Here is a 20,434-nt window from a genome sequence, read left to right as displayed (position 1 = left end):
GGTCTCTGCCCTTCCAACTTGGTGCCCTCACTCGCTCTCATCAGTCTATGTCTTTGTCAACGATGTCTCAATGTACCTCAAACAAAATCCAAATCGCAGCCTAAGAGAATAAGTAATGTAGCCTCTGCCCACCCTTCCAACTTCATGCACCCCACTTTCCCTATGGCACAAGCCACATTGATGTTTTCATTTTCTTGAAAATGCCAAGTCCTTTCCTCCTTCCCAGCCTTGTGCTTGCTTGTTTCCTTTGCCTAAAAAGTACCAACCCCCAACTCTGCACCAGGTTGGATCCTTGTCATTGTTTAGGCCTCAAGCGTCACCTCTTTAGAGAGGTCTTCCCCAACAAAAGCAGGGCCCTGCCTGCCAGTTACCCTTGATCACTTCACCTAGTTTCTCTCCTTGGTAGTGCACATCATCACACTACCTTATATGCTCTACCTCACGGTTGTAGTCCCAGGGCCTGGCACAATACCTTGGTACATAACTGCACTAGGACTTTCACAATTCAGGTAGCATGTGAAAACAGACAGGATTCACACAAGCAATACTACCTGAAATGTAAATGCTAGGAGTAGCTTCACTGGAAGGTGCGACCAGCTGTTATCAACTGAATTGTGTCCCCACAAATTCATATGTTGAAATCCTAGCTTCCACCCCCCAGAATGTGATGTTATTTGGAAATAACGTTGTTGCAGATGTAATTAGTTAAGGTGAGCTCATACTGTCTGTTGTAGGGTGGACCCATAATCCCACATGGCTGGCATTCTTTAAAAGGGGGAAATTTGGACACAGACATGCATTTAGGGAGAATGCCATATAAAAATGAAGGCAGAAATATGCAAGCCAAGCAATGCCAATGATTGCCAGCAAACCACCAGAGGCTAGGAAAGGCAAGGAATAGTTTTTCCCTCACAGCCCTCAGAAGGTTCAAAGCAACTCTGCCAACACTTCGACCTTGGACTTCCAACCTCTAGAACTGTAGGACAATAAATTTCTGTTGTTTAAGCCACGCAGTCTGTGGGACTTTGTTACGGCATCCTTACTCAACAATTCTCAAATCCAAGAGATTTTCACAAAGGGAGAGAAACAACCAGAAGCCTCTGGGGCAGGCCTGGTCCTGGCTGAGGAGGGAGAAATGTGGAGAAATTCCAGTTACTGGTTCTCACCTGATGAGCCCGGAGCAAGGCGGTCCTCCGATACATGTAGTCCTCTGACTTGATCACATATACCATCTTATAGGAATTCAGCTTGAATCTACACTCCAGCTTATCCAGGCTATCCGCATTCTCCATGGTCTTCTTGCTGTTCCCTTCCTTCCCTTCCTTTTCCTGCTGTTCTCGACCACGCTGACACTTCCGGATCCGCCGCAGATTCCTACAAAGCAGCAAAGCCCTGCAGGATGAGAGCTCCTCCAGGTGCAGGTTCCCATGACTGCCCCAAAAGTTTTTTATTTGCCTTCACAGCACGTATCACAATTTTAATTACATACATTTTTAAAATGTCCAGTGGTTTTATTGTTAAAAAAAATTTTTTTTCAACTGCAGAGATATAAAGAATAAAAAGAAATTGCCAACTAACCCCCTACCCCAATTCTCGAAATCCCACTTGCCTTGCCACAGGTAGCCACTGTTAGCAGTTTTCATTTAAAATCTTCTAGGTCTCTCTCAACTTTTCACTTAATGTCATGAAGATTTTTTCATTTCACTACAGATAGATTTGTGTCATTCTCTTTAACTGCTACAGAGGAATGTGTCTTAATTGAACAATTCCTTAACAGGAATTAATCAGGTCCTTCATCTGAACCACAGAGCACAGAAAATTACTTAAATGTCTATTTTTTTCAATTCTCCCACAGATGGTACATAACTAGTGCTATTCTACACATCTAGGAAAGAAGATAATTCACATCAGTGGATGCCTTGGCAGGCTTAATTCCCTCCAACACAAGCAGAGAAAGGTTGTCAGCTAGACAGTTCTACTGTTTCCTACACTTTGCTATTAAAAACATTGCTTCAGGGCTTCCCTGGTGGCGCAGTGGTTGAGAGTCCGCCTGCCGATTCAGGGGACGCAGGTTCGTGCCCCGGTCCAGGAAGATCCCACATGCCGCGGAGCGGCTGGGCCCATGAGCCATGGCCGCTGAGCCTGCGTGTCCGGAGCCTGTGCTCCGCAGCGGGGGCGGCCACAACAGTGAGAGGCCCGCGTACCGCAAACAAAACAAAACAAAACAAAACAAAAAAAACGTTGCTTCAGTGAATATCTTTGTGTACACACATTTCCGTAGGACAGCAGTTCTTTGGTCCAAGGACTATTGGGGCCCCCACGATGCTTTTTAGGAAGTTGTAAGATCAAAACTACTGTCATAATAATACTAAAACAGTGTCTTTCTTTCTTTAAAAAAAAAAAACAGTATTAACATTAGCATTGGCAGTGCAAAAATAATAGTGACTATTAAAAAAAAACCAATTGGTGATGGCACCGATCTGTCCTTAGATATCTTTGTACTCTTCTCTGGCCACACACTGGCAATTCAAAAAGGAAAGCTGCTCTGACTTAAGAATGTCCTTGATGAAACAATAACATCTCTTATTATTGATAAGGCCGTTAGTTCACATCTTTTTAACATACTGGGTGACGAAATGGGAACTAAACATAAAGTACCTTTGTGTGCCAAAGTACAATGGGATTCATGAAGGAAAGCACTTGAGCACTGCTTGAGCTGCACATGGTTCGCCATTTTTACCTGAAAGAATAGCTGACTAGCCGATCTGGGGTATTTGGCAAATATTTTCTCAAAAGTGAACAAGGGAGACTGGTACTTCAAGGAAAACAACTGAGCACATTCGTTGCCAATGATAAAATTTAAGCTTTCAAGTAAAACTCGGAATTTTGGTAAACTGGTATTGGCCGGCATGAGGTGTGACAACTTCCCACTACTTAAAAGATGTGACTGGGGCTTCCCTGGTGGCGCAGTGGTTGAGAGTCCGCCTGCCGATGCAGGGGACACGGGTTCGTGCCCCGGTCCAGGAAGATCCCACATGCCGCGGAGCAGCTAGGCCCGTGAGCCATGGCCGCTGAGCCTGCGCATCCGGAGCCTGTGCTCCGCAACGGGAGAGGCCACAACAGTGAGAGGCCCGCGTACGCAAAAAAAAAAAAAAAATGTGACTGATGAGGTCAACGGCAATATTAATAAATGTGGTGTTTTTGGGGGTGCTGGGTGGGGGGTGGGAATACTGTAAAATGAAGACGTGTCAACATTTGGTAGGTCTGCATAACTTAGTGAACTAAAATGTTCCAAATAACCAACTGCATGAAGTTATAAAACCATGCATGAAAAAATTCAAAGTACAAGATAAACCAATGGATTTTGACATAACCACATGAAAAGTTCACTGATACTGCAACTAACCTTTAAGAAACTACTACTTGGACAGTTCTACTGTCATATCAAAGAATATCCATAATTATCTGAAAGGATATGGAAATACTACTTTTTTGAGCTACATGTTTCAGTAAGGCCAGATTTTCTTCATGTATTTTGACGAAACAAAATAGTGCAACAGAATGAATGTAGAAGCAGATACGAGAATCCAGCTGTTCTTCTATTAAGCCAGACATGAAACAGATTTACAAAAATGTAAAGCAATGCCACTCTTCACTAATTAGTTGTTTTGAAGTAGCTTTTCATTAAAATATTACTTATAACACAGAATGCATTTAGCATTGTTTTTAATGAATTCATAAACACAGTAAACGTTTTTCAGTTTTAATTTCTAATGTGGTAAATATTACTAGATATAATCCACATAAACAAAAGTTTTTTTGGTGTATTCAATCTCTAAGACTGTAAGGGGTCTTAAGGACAAAAAGACTGAGAAAGAACCTCAGCTGTAATAGCTGTAAGGCAAATTATTAAAAATTAAAGTTCCAGGGTAAAGGTCCTATACATTTTAACTGCTCTGATCCTGGAATGATTGTATCAATATTTCCCCCCACAGTAAATCAAAGTGCCTCCCCTCTTCCCCACACACTCCATAACAAAGATTACAAATCTTTTTAAGAATTTTGCCAATCTGTTGAGAAATATACAATGTTATGTTTCATAAGCATGGAGGGACTTCCCTGCTGGGGCAGTGGTTAAGAATCCGCCTGCCAATGCAGGGGACACAGGTTTGAGCCCTGGTCCGGGAAGATCCCACATGCTGCGGAGCAGCTAAGCCCATGCGCCACAACTACTGAGTCTGTGCTCTAGAGCCCGTGAGCCACAACTACTGAGCCTGCGTGCCACAACTACTGAAGCCCACGCGCCTAGAGCCCGTGCTCCACAACAAGAGAAGCCACTGCCATGAGAAGCCCACACACCACAACGAAGAGAAAGCCCGCGTGCGGCAACAAAGACCCAACGCAGCCAAAAATAAATAAATAAAATAAATTTTAAAAAAAAAGCATGGAGACTAAATCTGTTTTGTTAAGAAAGGGGCCTGGCACAGAGCAGCTGCCTGAAGTCTGTTAAATGACTCAGTGAATGGAAGAAGCTGGCAGGGCCCTTCTGTTCTCACCCCTTTCCATGTTCCAATTAGGACTAAGTCTAATAATACTGGGATAATACCTTTCTGGGAATGTAAGACATGAGATTTCAATTCGCAAAATTTGGGGAAGAAAGAAAGCCAATCTACTACAGCAAAACCTATTTTCTACTTCTGAAACTCTGTCTTCATCCTCAGACAGAGGTCCAGCATACAATTTGCCCATATATGGGGAGGAAATTCTTTTTTTTTTTCCGGTACGCGAGCCTCTCACTGTTGTGGCCTCTACTGTTGCGGAGCACAGGCTCCGGACGCGCAGGCTCAGCGGCCATGGCTCACAGGCCCAGTTGCTCCGCGGCATGTGGGATCTTCCTGGTCCGGGGCACGAACCCGCGTCCCCTGCATCGGCAGGCAGACTCTCAACCACTGCGCCACCAGGGAAGCCCAGGAAATTTTTAAAATTCCATGAAGAGAGTTAACATAGCAGGCCTAAGACTGCTATCCTTTGCAAACCGTGCTTACAAGGTTGTCCCTTGGCTGGGTTCTGGCATCTTGGATTTTGGGAGAGTTTCCCCCATTCCCTGAATGATAAGAGTGCCTCACTGTACCTAAACTGTTTGTACAAAATAAATGGTTTATGCTGAAAACGTGCTTTCCTTCTGGAAGTCTGGAATTTTGGTACAAGCTAGGCAGAGGGTGCCTGCAGGAGCAGCACCCAATAAAACCCCCAGTACCAAGTCTCCAATGAGCTTCTCTGGTAGGCAGCATCTCAAACATATTGTCATAATTTGCTGCTGGAGGCATGAGTGTCCTTGTGCCTCCAGTGGAAGTCACAGCCCCTTAGAAGCTTGCGCCTGGCATCCTCTGATTTTGTCACAGGCACCTTCTCCCTTTGCTGATGTAGCTTTGTATCCTTTCGCTACAGTAAACCATCCCTGTGGGTATGCCTACATGCTGAGTCCTTGAGTCCTCCAAGTGAATCATCAAACCCTGGAGACTCTGACACACATTCCTGAAGGGAAGTTACTACCGACTCCTAAAACTCTTGCCTCCCTGATGCTTTGGCACGTGCTCCAGGTAAGCTCATGGTGTAAAACCATACAAACCCTGAATTAGCATCCTCAGTAGACAGAACAACAGAATAAGTGAAAACCAAGAAACTGAAAGTCATCTAACTCCTCGTTCCTGGACTGTGCATTAGCGTTATGCTGCCGATACATGAGTTGGTTCACTCACCGTGGGAGAAACACTGGTTTCCGTGCCAGGTGCTCACGAAGCTCAGGAGAGGTAGTATCAGAATTCATGTATCGCTCCACATAGTCTGACCAGCGCTAGGATTGTAAACACAAAATGGGGGTGGGGGAGAGAGCACAAAAACTGAACTCCAACCTCATCAGGTTGTCTAGCAAATTCTATGACTAAAATGTCTGAAATATTTAAATACAAGATCAAAAAAATCTCTTTCCATAATGACAGCTTAAAAAAATCTGTGAGAATGCAAAACCTAAAGTTTCTCTGAGATACTTAACAGTTACCAGAAGTCATAAATGGTTAGAAGCTGGCTCACTGACAAGTTTTATTTCCCTACAGAGGGTTTTGTTAAAGAACAAAATGTATAGTGGCAAATGTTTGAAAATCAGTATCTTTCACATCAAAATCTAAATTTCTGGCATCTCTTTTAAAAAAATTTAAGATTTGGCAACCACGAGCCAATATTCCCATAAAACAACAATCTCCTCCCCTCCGTATGCCCTCAGCACCATACATACATGTGGCTTGCATTTCTCATTAATATTACCTGCTAGACCCAACTATGATAACCAACTCACTCTGTCTACCCCGTGGGGTTGAGAACTCCTGGCTCCATCTATCCCAATAAAAAGTAAACATGACACAAAGGGTCAAGATGATACTGGGCAGATGGCACCTCATTTGTTGTTTCTTGTGCTTTAGGAGAAAAACAAGAAAGCTGCCAACCATGAGACTTCCTCAGAGGAGAGGGCTTTCCTGAAAGCTAGATGAGACTGCCATCAATCCTAAATATCTTACCACCAGGCAGTCCTTTTCTTCAGCTGAAGATATGGCTGAAATGACCTGTACTTAAGCGTCAGGTCCTGACCCTTAAACAGGCTAACACTGGCTGGACTTCTAGAAGACACTCACTGGGCAGACTCTCAGAACATGACATACTCTCCCCAGTTTCTGCAGTATACTCATCCATACCTCTGCTTCTACAGGGTCATCCGAGTTCTCCTCTTCCGTGTCCAAAAGCTCGATGGTCAGCTGAACCTGGCCTTGGCTCTGAATGAACATAAGCTGCAAATAAGAAACCTGAATGTAAACAAAAGACCATCTCCAAAGCTGTAAACAGATTCTCAAGGGTTGAGAGGTGGGGAGGCAATAAAGTTATAAAAAAAATTTTGCTCCAATTGAAGAGATGAGGAAGATAACTCAAAAGCTTAGCAGGTGATAAAAAGGCAAAGGTCCAATCTTGCTACCAGCAAAATGAAATGTTAGAGCAAGAAGCACCATTTCATGTTTCTTACTTCTTGAATTATCTAAAACAGTAATCAATACCAGAGAGTGCTCAAAAGTCAGAACCATAAAATGTCAATGCCATTTCACTTGATAATCCCATTTATGGGACTTGATACAAAGATGTAAACAAGCCTACAGTGTTTAAAAAAAAAAAGGAAACTTCTCATACCAAAGTGAAATGGAAAACATCAAACAGAAAACAGCAATCACATTTCCACCACAATAAAGACTACCCAAGAAATCACACATACCATGAGGTAAGGAACACAAAACATCAACATAAGAAGTGATCTGCTGCAATGGTACCAATCATATTTGAAACTGAGTTCTGCTAATACTATTTGTGTGATTTTTTAAAAAAATTCATATTTAAAAGCAGTACACTGATAGAGGCAAAACCAAGTCACATTTTGCACAAAAGAAGTATCAAATGGTGATGGCACACAGATCTCCCCTTTTGGAATCCCAGGATTCTCAATGCCCTGATCCTAAGGGCTCGCTGCAGACCAGATCACTATAGGAATCAATGGTGAAGATCAGCGATTAGAAGAAAGCTTGAGAATCATTTATTTCAACATTCTTCATTTTACATAGGGAAAAACCTAAAATTCAGAAAGTTCTGATTTCTCAAGGCCACACAGCTAGTCAGTAAGCAAACAGGACCAGAAACCAGTTCTGGTTCACAGTTCTTCTGGAGAAGAAGAATTCCTATTTGCTAGTAAAATTTATAAAGTAACAAGAACATAACATACACACATACAAACATAGTTACTTCCAAAATAGATATGAAAAAAACTGCTCCTAGGAGTTTGCTAAACCTCCCTGGATTTAGGATGAAAAAACCTAGAGTGTCGAGATTTGTCCCACTGCTGTAAAGAAACCACTCTTCAAAGTAATATTGAGAAGACAAGTCTCCTCTACATGCCTAAAACTGAACTCAATTTCATCCCAACAGGCTCCTCGCCTGACACCTGTCTTGTTAGGTCCTTTACCATGTGTTCACCCCAACTCTCTGACCTCTGCAACCACTCTCCAAGTCTTGACTAACTTTATTATTAGATTGCCCACATCCATCACCCAAATTTGGTAACTGCCTCCAGTTGTAAACATGACTCTGATTCCTCCCCTCCTCGTTACTCAGTGTTACTAATCTTCCTGAAAGCTCAAAGCCAGTGGAATATTTAGTCCTTAAAAATGCTTCACTGCTCGCCAACCACAACAAAATTCATACCTTTTCCTTAGTTATGGCTGTGAAGATCCTCTACCATTTGGACACCCCCACCTCCTCTCCATGCCTCCTCTGCCAATCTCCTAGGCTTCATTCAACTAACACATAGTCACTGAATGTTTGCCATTTATTAGGCAGAGGCACATGCAGAAGAGAACATGGTTTCTTGCTTGGAGGAGCTCAATTTAGTGAAGGAAAAGGGATACAAATAGCTATATTTACATTACAACAAAATAACTACAAAGGTACTACTCTAGAAACATGCACAATATGTTATCCCCCCTCAGTGAGATGAGAAAGATTTCACTTCACTGAAGTGACACTCAGCTGAGCACTGAAGGACAGGACATAGAGGAAGACCAATCGATTTCAGAGAAATCATGACAAAGAAAATCATATTTGAAAAAGTACATAAAAAGAACTACAGGGCTTCCCTGGTGGCACAGTGGTTGAGAGTCCGCCTGCCGATGCAGGGGACACGGGTTCATGCCTAGTCCAAGAAGATCCCACGTGCTGTGGAGCGGCTGGGCCCGTGAGCCATGGCCGCTGAGCCTGCGTGTCCGGAGCCTATGCTCCGCAACGGGAGAGGCCACAACAGTGAGAGGCCCGTGTACTGAAAAAACAAAAAAACAAAAAAACAAACAAAAAAAAACTACGACCCCTCTCCCCCGCAAAAGGTGAAGGATGCGAGTAGGCAATACACAGAAGAGAAAAACAGGAAACAGTAGTGAACAGGGAAATGTGAATTAAAATATTTTTCTAATCATCTAATTGGCAAAAATAAGTTTGATAATACTAAGTGTTGACTAAGAATGGGGAAATAAATGCTCTTATCAAAGTGCACACTGGTATAGCCAGTCACTTTGGAGAGTGAAATGGGAATACCCATTAAAGTTTAAATTTTAAAATATGCATACCATTTAACCTAGTAATTTCATTTCTCTGCCTCTACCCTAAACAAACACTACCACGTGCACGCAAGGATACAAAATGCGGTTCAATGAAGCACTATTTGAGATAGTAAAAAATGGAAATAGTTTAAAACGTTTACCCATCAGGCAATGATTTTTTTAAAAAACTATAGTACAGGGAATTCCCCGGCAGTCCAGTGGTTAAGGACTTGGCGCTTTCACTGCTGGGGGCCCAGGTTCCATCCCTGGTGGGGGAACTAATATCCCACAGGCCACGTGGCATAGCCAAAAAAAAACCCCCAAAAACAAACAAACAAAAAAACCCGCAAAAAACTATGGTACATTCATACTATTATGTATGACACAGCAGTTGAAAAAATGAGCTGGATCTATGTAAACCAAAATAGAGCAAATTCTAAGACATGTAAAAAAAAAAAAAAAAAAGCCAGATGTAAAATACGCTAATCCAATCTAAATCTAATCATTAATTTCTATATAAACATCTATGTGTCAATATATGCAAATGCACAGAAAAGGGTCTGAATGGATACACAGAGAGCTAAACATGCCTGATTTTTAAAAAAGCACTGTAGAATATGCATAGAAAAAAAATGAAGGGAGAGGAGGCGGGAGGTGGGGCTGGGCAGAGGATTTGAAGGGCTGCTTATTCTTAGCTTAATGCTAATACTATATGGACTTTTATTCTCTATATAAACATTTGAAAGAAAAAGGTCACTGTGATGACACGATTTTCCTGGTTACCAAGCCTTCTGTTCCTGCTATTCCCTCTGCTATTCTGACAACTATTCTTATCTACTGGGTGAGTCTACCCATTCCTTCATAGGCCCTCACCACACAATTTAATACACTGTTAACTCATTGTAGATGGGGATGATAATTCTGTCCACCATGAAAGTAAACACCCACTAAACTCATAATAAACATTTACAGATTTAAAACTCTGAAAGGCTTAGGAAATCTCTTCTGTAGTGGGAAAGTCCTCGGATAGTAGAACATTAGATCTGTGACTGAACTAGAAAACTCATTTCCAGGTCTTTGATTCTAAATTAAGCCAACAGTACAGGTGATAGATCAGAAACTAAAGAAATAGCTGAAAATAGAAGTGAACAATTTGAGGGTCAGATCATTAAAGTACATGGAACATGCCCACCAAGGTCAAACTTTTATTTAGCTTAGCTCTCTCTGCTAGGCCAACTACAAACCTTATTCTGGGCCACCTAAACCTGTGCTTACATTAATACATACAGGCTTTGTTCAACTATACACGTTTATTACATAGATGCAATCATAACACACATAATTTTGTGTCCTTTATTTGTTTCAGTATTTTTATAATTCATAATTAACTTTTAAGAGCTGCAAAATATGCTATCCAGCATTCACACAATAGGCTGCCATTAACCATTCCCGTAAAGGGTTGGACACCTAGACTGTTTCCAGCTATTTGCTTTTCTAATTAGCTATTATAATGGTAGAAAACCGGAAACAACCTAAATGTCCAACTAGACAGGCATAATTTTCTATAAAATTAAATATCAAATAGTCATAAAAAGATGCTGAAGACCCAGAGGTGTTGCTAATTGAGCGAAATAAGTTCCAGAACATTTTGCCCAGTATAATCTTTTTCAAAATACATATTAGCATAGAAAAGTTTAGAAATGTCATCAATGATTATTTCTGGGAAGAACTGTAGGTGACTAGTTTTTCTTTTCTCTGCGTTTCCTATCTTTTCTACAACGACCATGGATTACACTTTTAAACAATAATATTTACGAAGCATTTAATACCCAAATAAATGTTCAGCGAAGAAGAATACAAAATTATAAAAATCATATGTAAGAGCTAATTTTTTTAAAAGGCAAGAAACAGACTACCCACAAGAGACTTTACTTTTCCATGTTTTTTGGCATTTATTCCAGTGAGTTCACAGGCTCTCCAAGGAGGTCTAGGAGTGGAATCACTGGGTCAAAGTACCCTGGTATGGCTTTGACTTCTGGTGGAGAGAGCCCCAACAGCTCACACTGTCGTCAGCATGGTCCCTGACTACCTGAGTACCTCTCACCTTAAAGCAATTCTCATCTGACATGAGCTGCTCAGCCTTCCGCTGATATGTTGACTCCAGGAGGCTCCTTGAGGTCTGTGTATTCAGCTGGCCTCCAGTGGCCCCATTATTGTTTTCCGCCAGGTACAGGTCAGTCACTTGTACACAGATCTCATCACTCACGATGTGCTGCAGCTGGAATCAAGCAAAGGCAAGTCATCAGGGAACCAAAAATATAGTTCTCCCTGTCACACACTCAGCCTCCCTTTGGTGGTTCCAATCACTCAGCTCAAAAAGGTTTTTTCCAGGGCCTCCCTGGTGGCGCAGTGGTTGAGAGTCTGCCTGCCGATGCAGGGCATACGGGTTCATGCCCCGGTCCGGGAAGATCCCACATGCCGCGGAGCGGCTGGGCCCGTGAGCCATGGCCGATGAGCCTGCGCGTCCAGAGCCCGTGCTCTGCAACGGGAGAGGCCACAACAGTGAGAGGCCCGCGTACCGCAAAAAGAAAAAAAAAGAAGGGTTTTCTGGTTGATCATTTTAGAACATTAATCATACAAAACCACTATCTTATTTTCTTGGAGAATAACCAAGCCAAAATCTTCAACCATATCTCTGGTCCATGAATAAAATGTTCATATATATTTAAAAGCAAAACCATAAGCAACTCAGGTTAATGTGCTACTCATTTAAAGTTCTAAGGAACTTAAGAAAAATTTTTTTACATGAAAGAAAATTTCCATGGCTTCCTAATTTTATGGCACTTCTTTACCATTTACAATTTCCTTTCATACGTATTCTCAGTTGATCCACACAACTACCCTGGGAAGCAGGCTGGAGAAGGGTACCCTACTATATTGATATATGAGACAAATTTACATGTTAGATAAGAAAACTCACGTGTGCTAAGGTGAGGAGAGGGACTTCGGAGAACCATGAAAGCAAGATCCATGTCTACATTCACAGCCCTAGTACAAAGTCTGAAACTCAATAGGCACTGAGGAAGCTGTTACTGAATTAATCTGTCATGGGTGCTCAGCTGAAGGAGCTGAGTTAGGACTAATATTCTTTCTAACACATCCTCTATTTTTCCACATCTGATAATAAAAGTATAGTATTTAAAATTGTAGGTAAATTAACTCATTTTCAACACAGGTCAATCACGACTGACTACTGGTAACTTCTGAAACTATCTTATTAAACTATCTGATGACTAGAAAGTTGAATCTTTCAGAGATTCTACTCTCATAGGTCATGACGATATATCTACTGTGAAATAAAGATTCTCTCAAATGAAACTTTACCCATTAAAATGCCAGAGAATGTGAAAAACAGATACAAGAAAGCAAAATGTTAATTGCAGTATCAATTTGTCTATTTTACTTTAAAATTCTCATAACCACTAAGCCATTCTATTTTTAGGAAGATACACTCTTTTTGAAGTGCTAGTAACTATGACAACTACTTATTTTTAACATTTAAAAAACTCTTAAGTGACAAGTATGTGTATTTGTAGATAAATGGACAAGGTGCAAGGTCAGAAGGGTGAGTGACCTGATGGTGGCAGAAAGGCCAGCAACTGGAGGTCGTTAAATTACAATTAGTCTATACAACGGCTTTTAATGTGACCATTAAAATAATGCTTATGATAACTTGCTAATACGGGGGAAGGCTTAAAATACAGTGTTTAAGAGAGAAAAAAAGCAGTGCACGTCCAAAGCATGGTCTCTATCATGTAGATACTTCTTTATACCTTCCTGTAAAAGGAGACCACGTCACCGACTCCCTATCCGCACCCTCTCCTTGGATATCTGGCCCCTTCTAGTCTTTGGAAAGGGCAGCATTATAAATCCAGGGACAACTAGGCAACTCTCATCCCCACACTAGGCTGGTTAGATTCTCTCTCCTGCTAAATTGAATTGACACAATGAGTGTGTCTGGTAGACTTTTTACAGAGGAGCACCTGGATGGTTGGTAATGCCAGGGCCAGAGGCACTGCCGTGGCAAGTGAAAGCCTCAGGTGCTGGAGAAGCCTTGAGTACGTGCTGAGTGTTCATCTGAAGAGAGAAGCATGAGGATGGGGGAGATGTCCAGAAAGGAGGCATGCAGGAGAGGGAAAAAAAAAACCTCCCCAGTCTAACCCCTAGATGGTCTGGCCATATTTTGAGTCCCACACCAGATGTCTGTGAGACTGCCTATTGTATTCTTAAGACAAAACCCTCTTAAACTAGTCTAGAAAAGTAAGATAAATATATGGTTTGACCTTGAAATATATGTTCTACCTCCAGTCAGCAATGAACTCTGGAGAACAGCAAAGGAGATAAGGAGAGTAAGAAATGTTATGCCTCCAATTCAGGAGTTAAGCTGAGGAGCATAAACGTATTTTAAAAACAATGGATTCAGATTTCTGGATAAAACCTGTCTCCATAAAAAAAGATCGGACCTTATGTATTATTGACTCAAAATCATAACCAGGTGCTTCTAGTAAATAGACTAATTATATCTATTTAAAAAACCAACCTTGCGGGCTTCCCTGGTGGCGCAGTGGTTGAGAGTCCGCCTGCCGATGCAGGGGACACGGGTTCGTGCCCCGGTCTGGGAAGTTCCCACATGCCTCAGAGCGGCTGGGCCTGTGAGCCATGGCCGCTGAGCCTTGTTGTATTAGATTTTTAAAGTTGTACTGGTAGTATGAAAGACTTTATTTCTAGCTGTAGCAACAGCAAACTTGTAAACAGAAACATAAGCACATGGTAACTGAAGTCTTTTATGTAAATCTAGGGGACATTAACAGGCATTAGTCTCTCAAAAATTATGACCAGGGCTTCCCTGGTGGCGCAGTGGTTGAGAGTCCGCCTGCCGATGCAGGCGGCACAGGTTCGTGCCCCGGTCTGGGAGGATCCCACGTGCCGTGGGGTGGCTGGGCCCGTGAGCCATGGCCGCTGAGCCTGCATGTCTGGAGCCTGTGCTCCGCAACGGGAGAGGCCACAACAGTGAGAGGCCCGCGTACAGCAAAAAAAAAAAAAAAAATTATGACCATAGCTGATTGTATACATGTAAAGATTTCTGTCCATCACCATTAAGACCCCTTAAGGGAAGGCCTAATAACCACTTCAACTTTCAGCTCTCTGCCTGACAACTTTTGTGAAGATGCCAAGATTCAGTTATGTGAAGCAACATTCCTTGACTCTGAGTAGATCCTGTGAGAGGGGTGCAGAGCCATGCATCCTTCTAAATTCAAGGTAAAAGCATGAGTACTTTGCGAAGGATTCCATATTTTATCTGAGGAAAACACTGAACAAGCTTTTCTTTCCATAGTAGCGGTGTGGACTCTAGAATTAGAATTGTCTTTTTAAAAGTTTTCACTTTGGGCTTTCCTGGTGGCGCAGTGGCTGAGAGTCCGCCTGCCGATGCAGGGGACACGGGTTCGTGCCCCGATCCGGGAAGATCCCACGTGCCGCGGAGCGGCCGGGCCCGTGAGCCATGGCCGCTGAGTCTGTGCATCCGGAGCCTGTGCTCCGCAATGGGAGAGGCCACAACAGTGAGAGGCCCGCGTATCGCAAAAAAAAAAAAAAGTTTCCACTTTAAAGAAAGTGGTGCACTATCAACAGACTCCGATCCCTTCAAAAGTTCAGAACTAAAGGCAAAGGAATGGAAACCTATTACATGTTATTTGCTATAAAATTATTGTTGTAAAGAACAACATATTTACAAACTTCTAGGGTGCCACAAGAATAAACCAAAAAACCAACTACAAATCTAACTCAGAGGGAATCTCAGATAGTGAGGTGGACAGAGTATAAAAGATGTTGTATGAAACCCTTCCTGTAAAAAGAATTTCAAATGTTAAATACAGAAAGTCCATAGAATTACCAACACCTAAAGAAGAGGAAACTGAGCTCACGCCTGGTACCCGACGTAAGAGCTGGGAGGGTAGGGCAGGGGGTCAGGACCAGTGCTGGGGGTAAAACATCACGTCTCAGGTAGGCTCATACTCCCAGGGCACGCTGAGCAAAGCAAAGGAGTCAACCACATGGCTGAAGTACTCCCACTCTGTTAACAGGAGAAATCCGACATCACATCACATTAACCTCTCCCTCCCCTCTACAGAACCATGCGTTCATAAACATCATTATATGAGGAAACTGACTGCTTTCCCAACAGAAATCTTGCCTTTTCTCTTTCCTGAATCCATCTGTAGACTTTCTCCCTCACCAACCCTAGCCTCCGCCATGCCCTCACCTGTCTGACAATGCTCTGGATGAGTTTGTCCATGGTAAAGGCAATGTAGGCATGAATGGTAAACATCTCTCTTAGCGAATCTTCATACTGTGAAGAGTCTATGTTGCCATCCAGCAGGCTCCGCACCATATCCAGGAAAGCTGGGTAATAATCTTCTACATCAACGTCCACTGTGGGAGAGATGGGAGAGATGAGGCCTTACCCTGCTAAGAAAAGACTGGAAGAGAAGGCAGGGCAAATCCCACAGCTGGCCTAAAGAGCACTTAACAGAACAAATCTAGGTGTTTAGTCTGCTGCAGAGAGATGAGATCTGACAGGTGGCTACAACCCCCAGCACTGTCTGTTAAAGGAGAGTGACTCTGCAACTTTAACAGCGGCTTCTAACACTCCGACTGACCGTGCCTGAAAAACACTTATTTACAGTATGGCCTGGCTATGCGTGACAGGAGAGCAAAATATCCCAGGGAAGAAGTTTCGTCAAAAACTTCTTGGCTCCCCTGCTAAGACAGGAACCTGCTCTCGCAGCCTACAAAGAGCATCCCTCACACAGGTCGCCTGCTCATACAGCTCTTTCAACAGAGCATCAAGGGCTGAAGAGAAAAGGCAGGCGGAACCATACTCTAGCACTAGGAAACCTCTCGGGAACAGAAAAAGAGGAGTGCAAATTAAATCCTCTATGAATAATGAAGTGATCTGCATTTGTCAAAGTCCTTTTGTTTAAAAATGGATTCCCAATATTGTACTTCACAAATTACATTAAATGATTTGTACTTGCTGCATATGAATCACTTCAACCACCAGCTGGAATCTTATCAGTTGTTACAGAGACGTCTGGCAACTAGCAGTGTGCACAAGGAAAGGTGAAAGGACTCCGCCTTTAGTTTACTAAAATAAGACCCATTTACATAAAGCTCAAAAACAGGCAACTCTGATCTCCAGCGCTGGCAATCAAGACTGTGGCACGACGGGGCTACCGGTTATGTTCTGTTTCTTGATCAGGGTGCTGGTTATCAGGTGTGTTTGCTTTGTAAAAATTCGCTGAGCTACACAATTCGGATGTGTATACTTTTCTGTCTATGTTTTGCACTGCAATAAAAAGTTCACTGAAATGAAAAAAAATTACAACAAGAACTCTTTGTCTTTGACATTTAGTTACCTCTTTGTAAAATATAGGGGAAAAAAGGCTGAGAGCAAAAGCTGAGTCCATTTCCATTTATCTGAAGTGTGATGGATTCATTCAAGACAGGTTAAACAGGACAACTACTGTTTAAAAGAAGCAACTGGCTTGAGTTTCATTACAGAACATTACCTTGTTCGGATCCACAGCATAGGAACGGGCTGTGCTACTGCCATGAAAAAATGCTTTCATGTCAGAATAAAGCTGAGTGCTATTAGCGCAAACCACATGACCCACGATCAGTGTGAGGCTTGACATTATTACTCAAGAACAAACTGTAAGCCTCAAACCAGGTTAAGTCAACGGTCAAGCCAGGATTAGGTCATCTTCTGTCTCATTTCTACCCAAGCAGATGGAATCACTATACTGAAGTCTCTCAAGCTAGTATTAATCCAGATAAAGGCTTTTAGAATTAATTCCCAGGTTCATTAGCTCTTCAACAGATAGAAGGCCAGGGCTTCAAATGGGCTTCTTACACCAGTAACAGTTTTTTTTTTTAAAAAAAAAAAGGAAAGAAAAGAAAAGAAAGGATAATTCACTCCAAAGATTGGCTATTTCCTAAAGAGCACAGAAGAAAGGCTTCACAAAAAAGCTTTTGGCTCACAGCTTAAGTACCTAACTTATGACCTGAAGAGATATCTAGAAGCAAGCAGTATAGAATTACTTAGAGGATATGGTGGCTTCCTTAATCCTCATTTATTTTCCTTTTCCTGAGTCTTCTATCTTCATTCCTGCTCTGCCTGTTCTGCTGTCTCAAACCATCTCTTGAGTCCCCATCTCCTCTTTTGCATCTGTCTCAGGCATGAACAACTAGGAATTTATGTTCTGTCATGGAATGAAACCAACTATGACGTTTGAGTCACGTCTCTGTCCTTTCAAACACTTTGCAATAACCCAGAGATCTGCCATTTGGGAAACTGACAGTAACTGACACCCACTTCCCTGGTGTCCATAGTACCAGCTATTGAGTGTCCATGATCCAAGCAGTGCACAGGGTGCTTCTCATATTTTCTCCAATTGTCCCAACAACCCCAAGAGACAAGTAGTACCTCCATTTTACAGGTAAACAGGTTCACAGAGTTTAAGTAAGGTCACACAACCAGTAAACTGCGGTGCTAGGATTTGAACCTAGCCAGCCTCTAAGGCCTGCCTGTGCTCTATGTATAAAAGGAAGCAGTCCTGAGTCTAACTAGGCCCTGAGGTCCCCAACCCCTCACATCTTCTGTAGACTGACAATCTAAGCACTCACTGGGTTCTTTGAGACGTAGCTGGATGGCGGGGCTGTCACTCTTGTCTCGCTTTATGCCCAACACTTCCCGTTCCCACTCTCTCTCTCGGTTTTCTTCTTCAATTTGCCGTTCAGCCTGGGAGCAAATCCGCAGCAGCCTCAAGCAGAGTATCTGGTGCAGTCGCATAAAGATATACCAGTTATTATTAACATAGAAGAGGTTGTATACTTCATCCATCCCTCTTAACTTCTGAGCTGCTGTGTTACTGAACAGTAGCTTGGACTTAGGGGGACTGCCCCCAACACCATTGTGCTTCTTAGCCGCCCCTGTGGCTTCATCTACATCCATCTCTTCTTCTTCCTCTTCCTCTACATCCGAGAGATCACCTCTCTGAGCAAAGAGCAGATCTGGAATAAAATGATGCATGATTTGCTTGATTTTATATTTGTCCTCCTTCTGAATGCCTGTCTGCCTCTTCACATGGTGGATAATCAGAGCAGCAGCATCTTCCAGAATCTGTTTGTCTTCGTAGGCAAGTGAGAGGTGTGGGCCAACAGGTACACCAGCATTTTCTTCCGTAGCCTGCTCTTGCCTCTAACAGGAGAGAGAGACAAAGTATTACGTGATGTACCTACAGGAACAACGAACAGACCTATGAGACTACACCAGCAGTACTTTCTATTAACCACAGTGGCCATTATTTTCTAACCCAAAACTTCCAGAAACAAAAAGATGATGTGCGAGATGTGGTTTGATAACAAAATGATCGGTGCCTTCCAGACATTGAAGACTTATAAGAGACAATGGGACAGAACTGGGATCATCTTTTAAAATTCCGGATTAGTATTTATGGAGGATACGATATGAAGTCTAGGATTTACTTTAAAATCCTTCTGGGGTGGGAGTGTGGATGGTGGCAGATATAACAAAATTGGCAAAATAGAGGTGATTAAGTTTATGTAAGAGATCATTTTACTATCCTCTCCCCTTTTGTGTATGTTTGATAGTTTCATAATACAAAGTTTTTTCAAATTCAAGATCACACCATTTCTAGGAATTCTCAATCACACTGTATTTGTTTCTATCCATCCCCTAAGACTGTGAGCTCAAAGAAAGCAGGATTAATTTCTTATTCATCTCTGTATCCTAGCTCCCAGTACTCTATATAATCCTGGTAAGGATGCCGAATAAACAAGGATTAGGAAGAGTCTAGGGGGAGTTCTCTGGCGGTCCAGTGGTTAGGACTCCACACACTCAGTGTGGAGGGCCCAGCTTCGAGGAACTAAAATCCCACAAGCCACACAGTGCGGCCAAAAAAAAAAAAAAAAAAGTCTGGGGATCAATGATAGTATTTTAAGCTGTGGGAAGTTGAGATGGGCTACCTGAAGGAATATAAGGTACTGTTGGAAGGAAACAGATAGGGAGAGAAGTGGGACAGGGGGGTAGTGGGCATGAACTGAAACCAGGATGGGAAACTAGTAAAACAGCTTAGTGAGGCTTAGATTTAAAATGGTAGAATCGGGAACAGAAGTCTATGCTATGAAGCAAGAATCAACAAGTTTTGGAGGGTCTCACATTCATATAACAAAGGTAATCTGCAGCAGTCAAAGCTACGCTGAACATACAGACTGGGGACGTCGCACAGATGTAGAGACCTCCAGCTCACCTCATCATAGATACTCTCAATCTCGTTGAGTAAGCTCTTAGACCTCAGGACCTTGGTGTCATTTTGTTTAAAGTTGATGCCTTGGTGGTCCAGAGATTTCAAGTAGTATTTCTCATTTTGCTCTCTCCACACCTTGTTAAAGCCTCTCTGAGCTTCTCGCCATTCTTCCTCTTTCATTTTCAACCTAGTGGAGTGGAAGGTGGAAAAACAAGACATGGGAATCGAGATGAGGGAATTTTAAGGCAGGGAGTCATACTGGAATCCTGGCTCTGCCATATTAGCCATATAAGACTGTCTCTTTATCAGTAAAATAGGGGTAACAGCACCTAATCTCATAAGGGTTTAGAAGCAAGAAATATGTCAGGTTTATTTTATTTCGAAAGTCAAAAGATATAGCAGATCTGCCAAAACTGTTGGCAACTTTGGGGTAAATTTTATTCAAACCAGTCTTGAACTCTGATACATGAGAAACTTACTCATTCAAGACTTACTTTGGGGAAGTAATTTGTCCCAAAGTCAGAAATCTTGCCAAGAATAGTTATTTCTCAAACAACATTCCACAGAATACCCTAGAAAAGGAGGTTCTCTTCCTTGGCCAGCTAAAACAAAGTGAAACAAGTTTCTTTGCTCAGGACTTCTGAGAACGTTTATTATGCTAATGTAAATGCAAAAGTCTAAGAGCAGAGAACTTGCACAATAACGTTCCTCTGGCCACAGTTTGGAAGTTCTAAGGAGAACGACTGATCCTGATACTCTAGAAGAGAGGAGAGTAAAATCAAAACCAGCACTAGAACTGAAGAATATCCTCCATCTCAAAGACAAAAGTTAAATGCTACTGGCAAGGAGAGGAACAGCTTGTGCCAG

The 20,434-nt window shown here is 42.3% G+C and overlaps 1 protein-coding gene across 5 annotated transcripts in view; it reads right to left on the bottom strand.

Moving 5' to 3' along the window:
* Positions 1 to 20,434, bottom strand: part of SIN3A (SIN3 transcription regulator family member A) — a 64,069-nt gene that overhangs the window by 3,772 nt on the left and 39,863 nt on the right. For 4 of the 5 annotated variants that reach the window (XM_004276327.4, XM_033440101.2, XM_033440100.2 and 1 more), the window contains 7 exons: positions 19,571 to 19,754; positions 17,925 to 18,498; positions 15,499 to 15,668; positions 11,284 to 11,457; positions 6,747 to 6,839; positions 5,760 to 5,854; positions 1,167 to 1,374 (listed from right to left, as the gene is read on the bottom strand). In XM_004276327.4, coding sequence (XP_004276375.1) covers positions 1,167 to 1,374; positions 5,760 to 5,854; positions 6,747 to 6,839; positions 11,284 to 11,457; positions 15,499 to 15,668; positions 17,925 to 18,498; positions 19,571 to 19,754 — 1,498 coding nt within the window. Of the gene's footprint in view, positions 1 to 1,166; positions 1,375 to 5,759; positions 5,855 to 6,746; positions 6,840 to 11,283; positions 11,719 to 15,498; positions 15,669 to 17,924; positions 18,499 to 19,570; positions 19,755 to 20,434 lie in introns of those variants that run through there. The other variant, XM_033440103.2, reaches the window with a different exon arrangement.

Source organism: Orcinus orca, chromosome 2 (genome assembly GCF_937001465.1).
Source record: "Orcinus orca chromosome 2, mOrcOrc1.1, whole genome shotgun sequence".
Taxonomy (NCBI): Eukaryota; Metazoa; Chordata; class Mammalia; order Artiodactyla; family Delphinidae; genus Orcinus; species Orcinus orca.
This window is presented reverse-complemented; position numbering and strand designations above follow the sequence as displayed.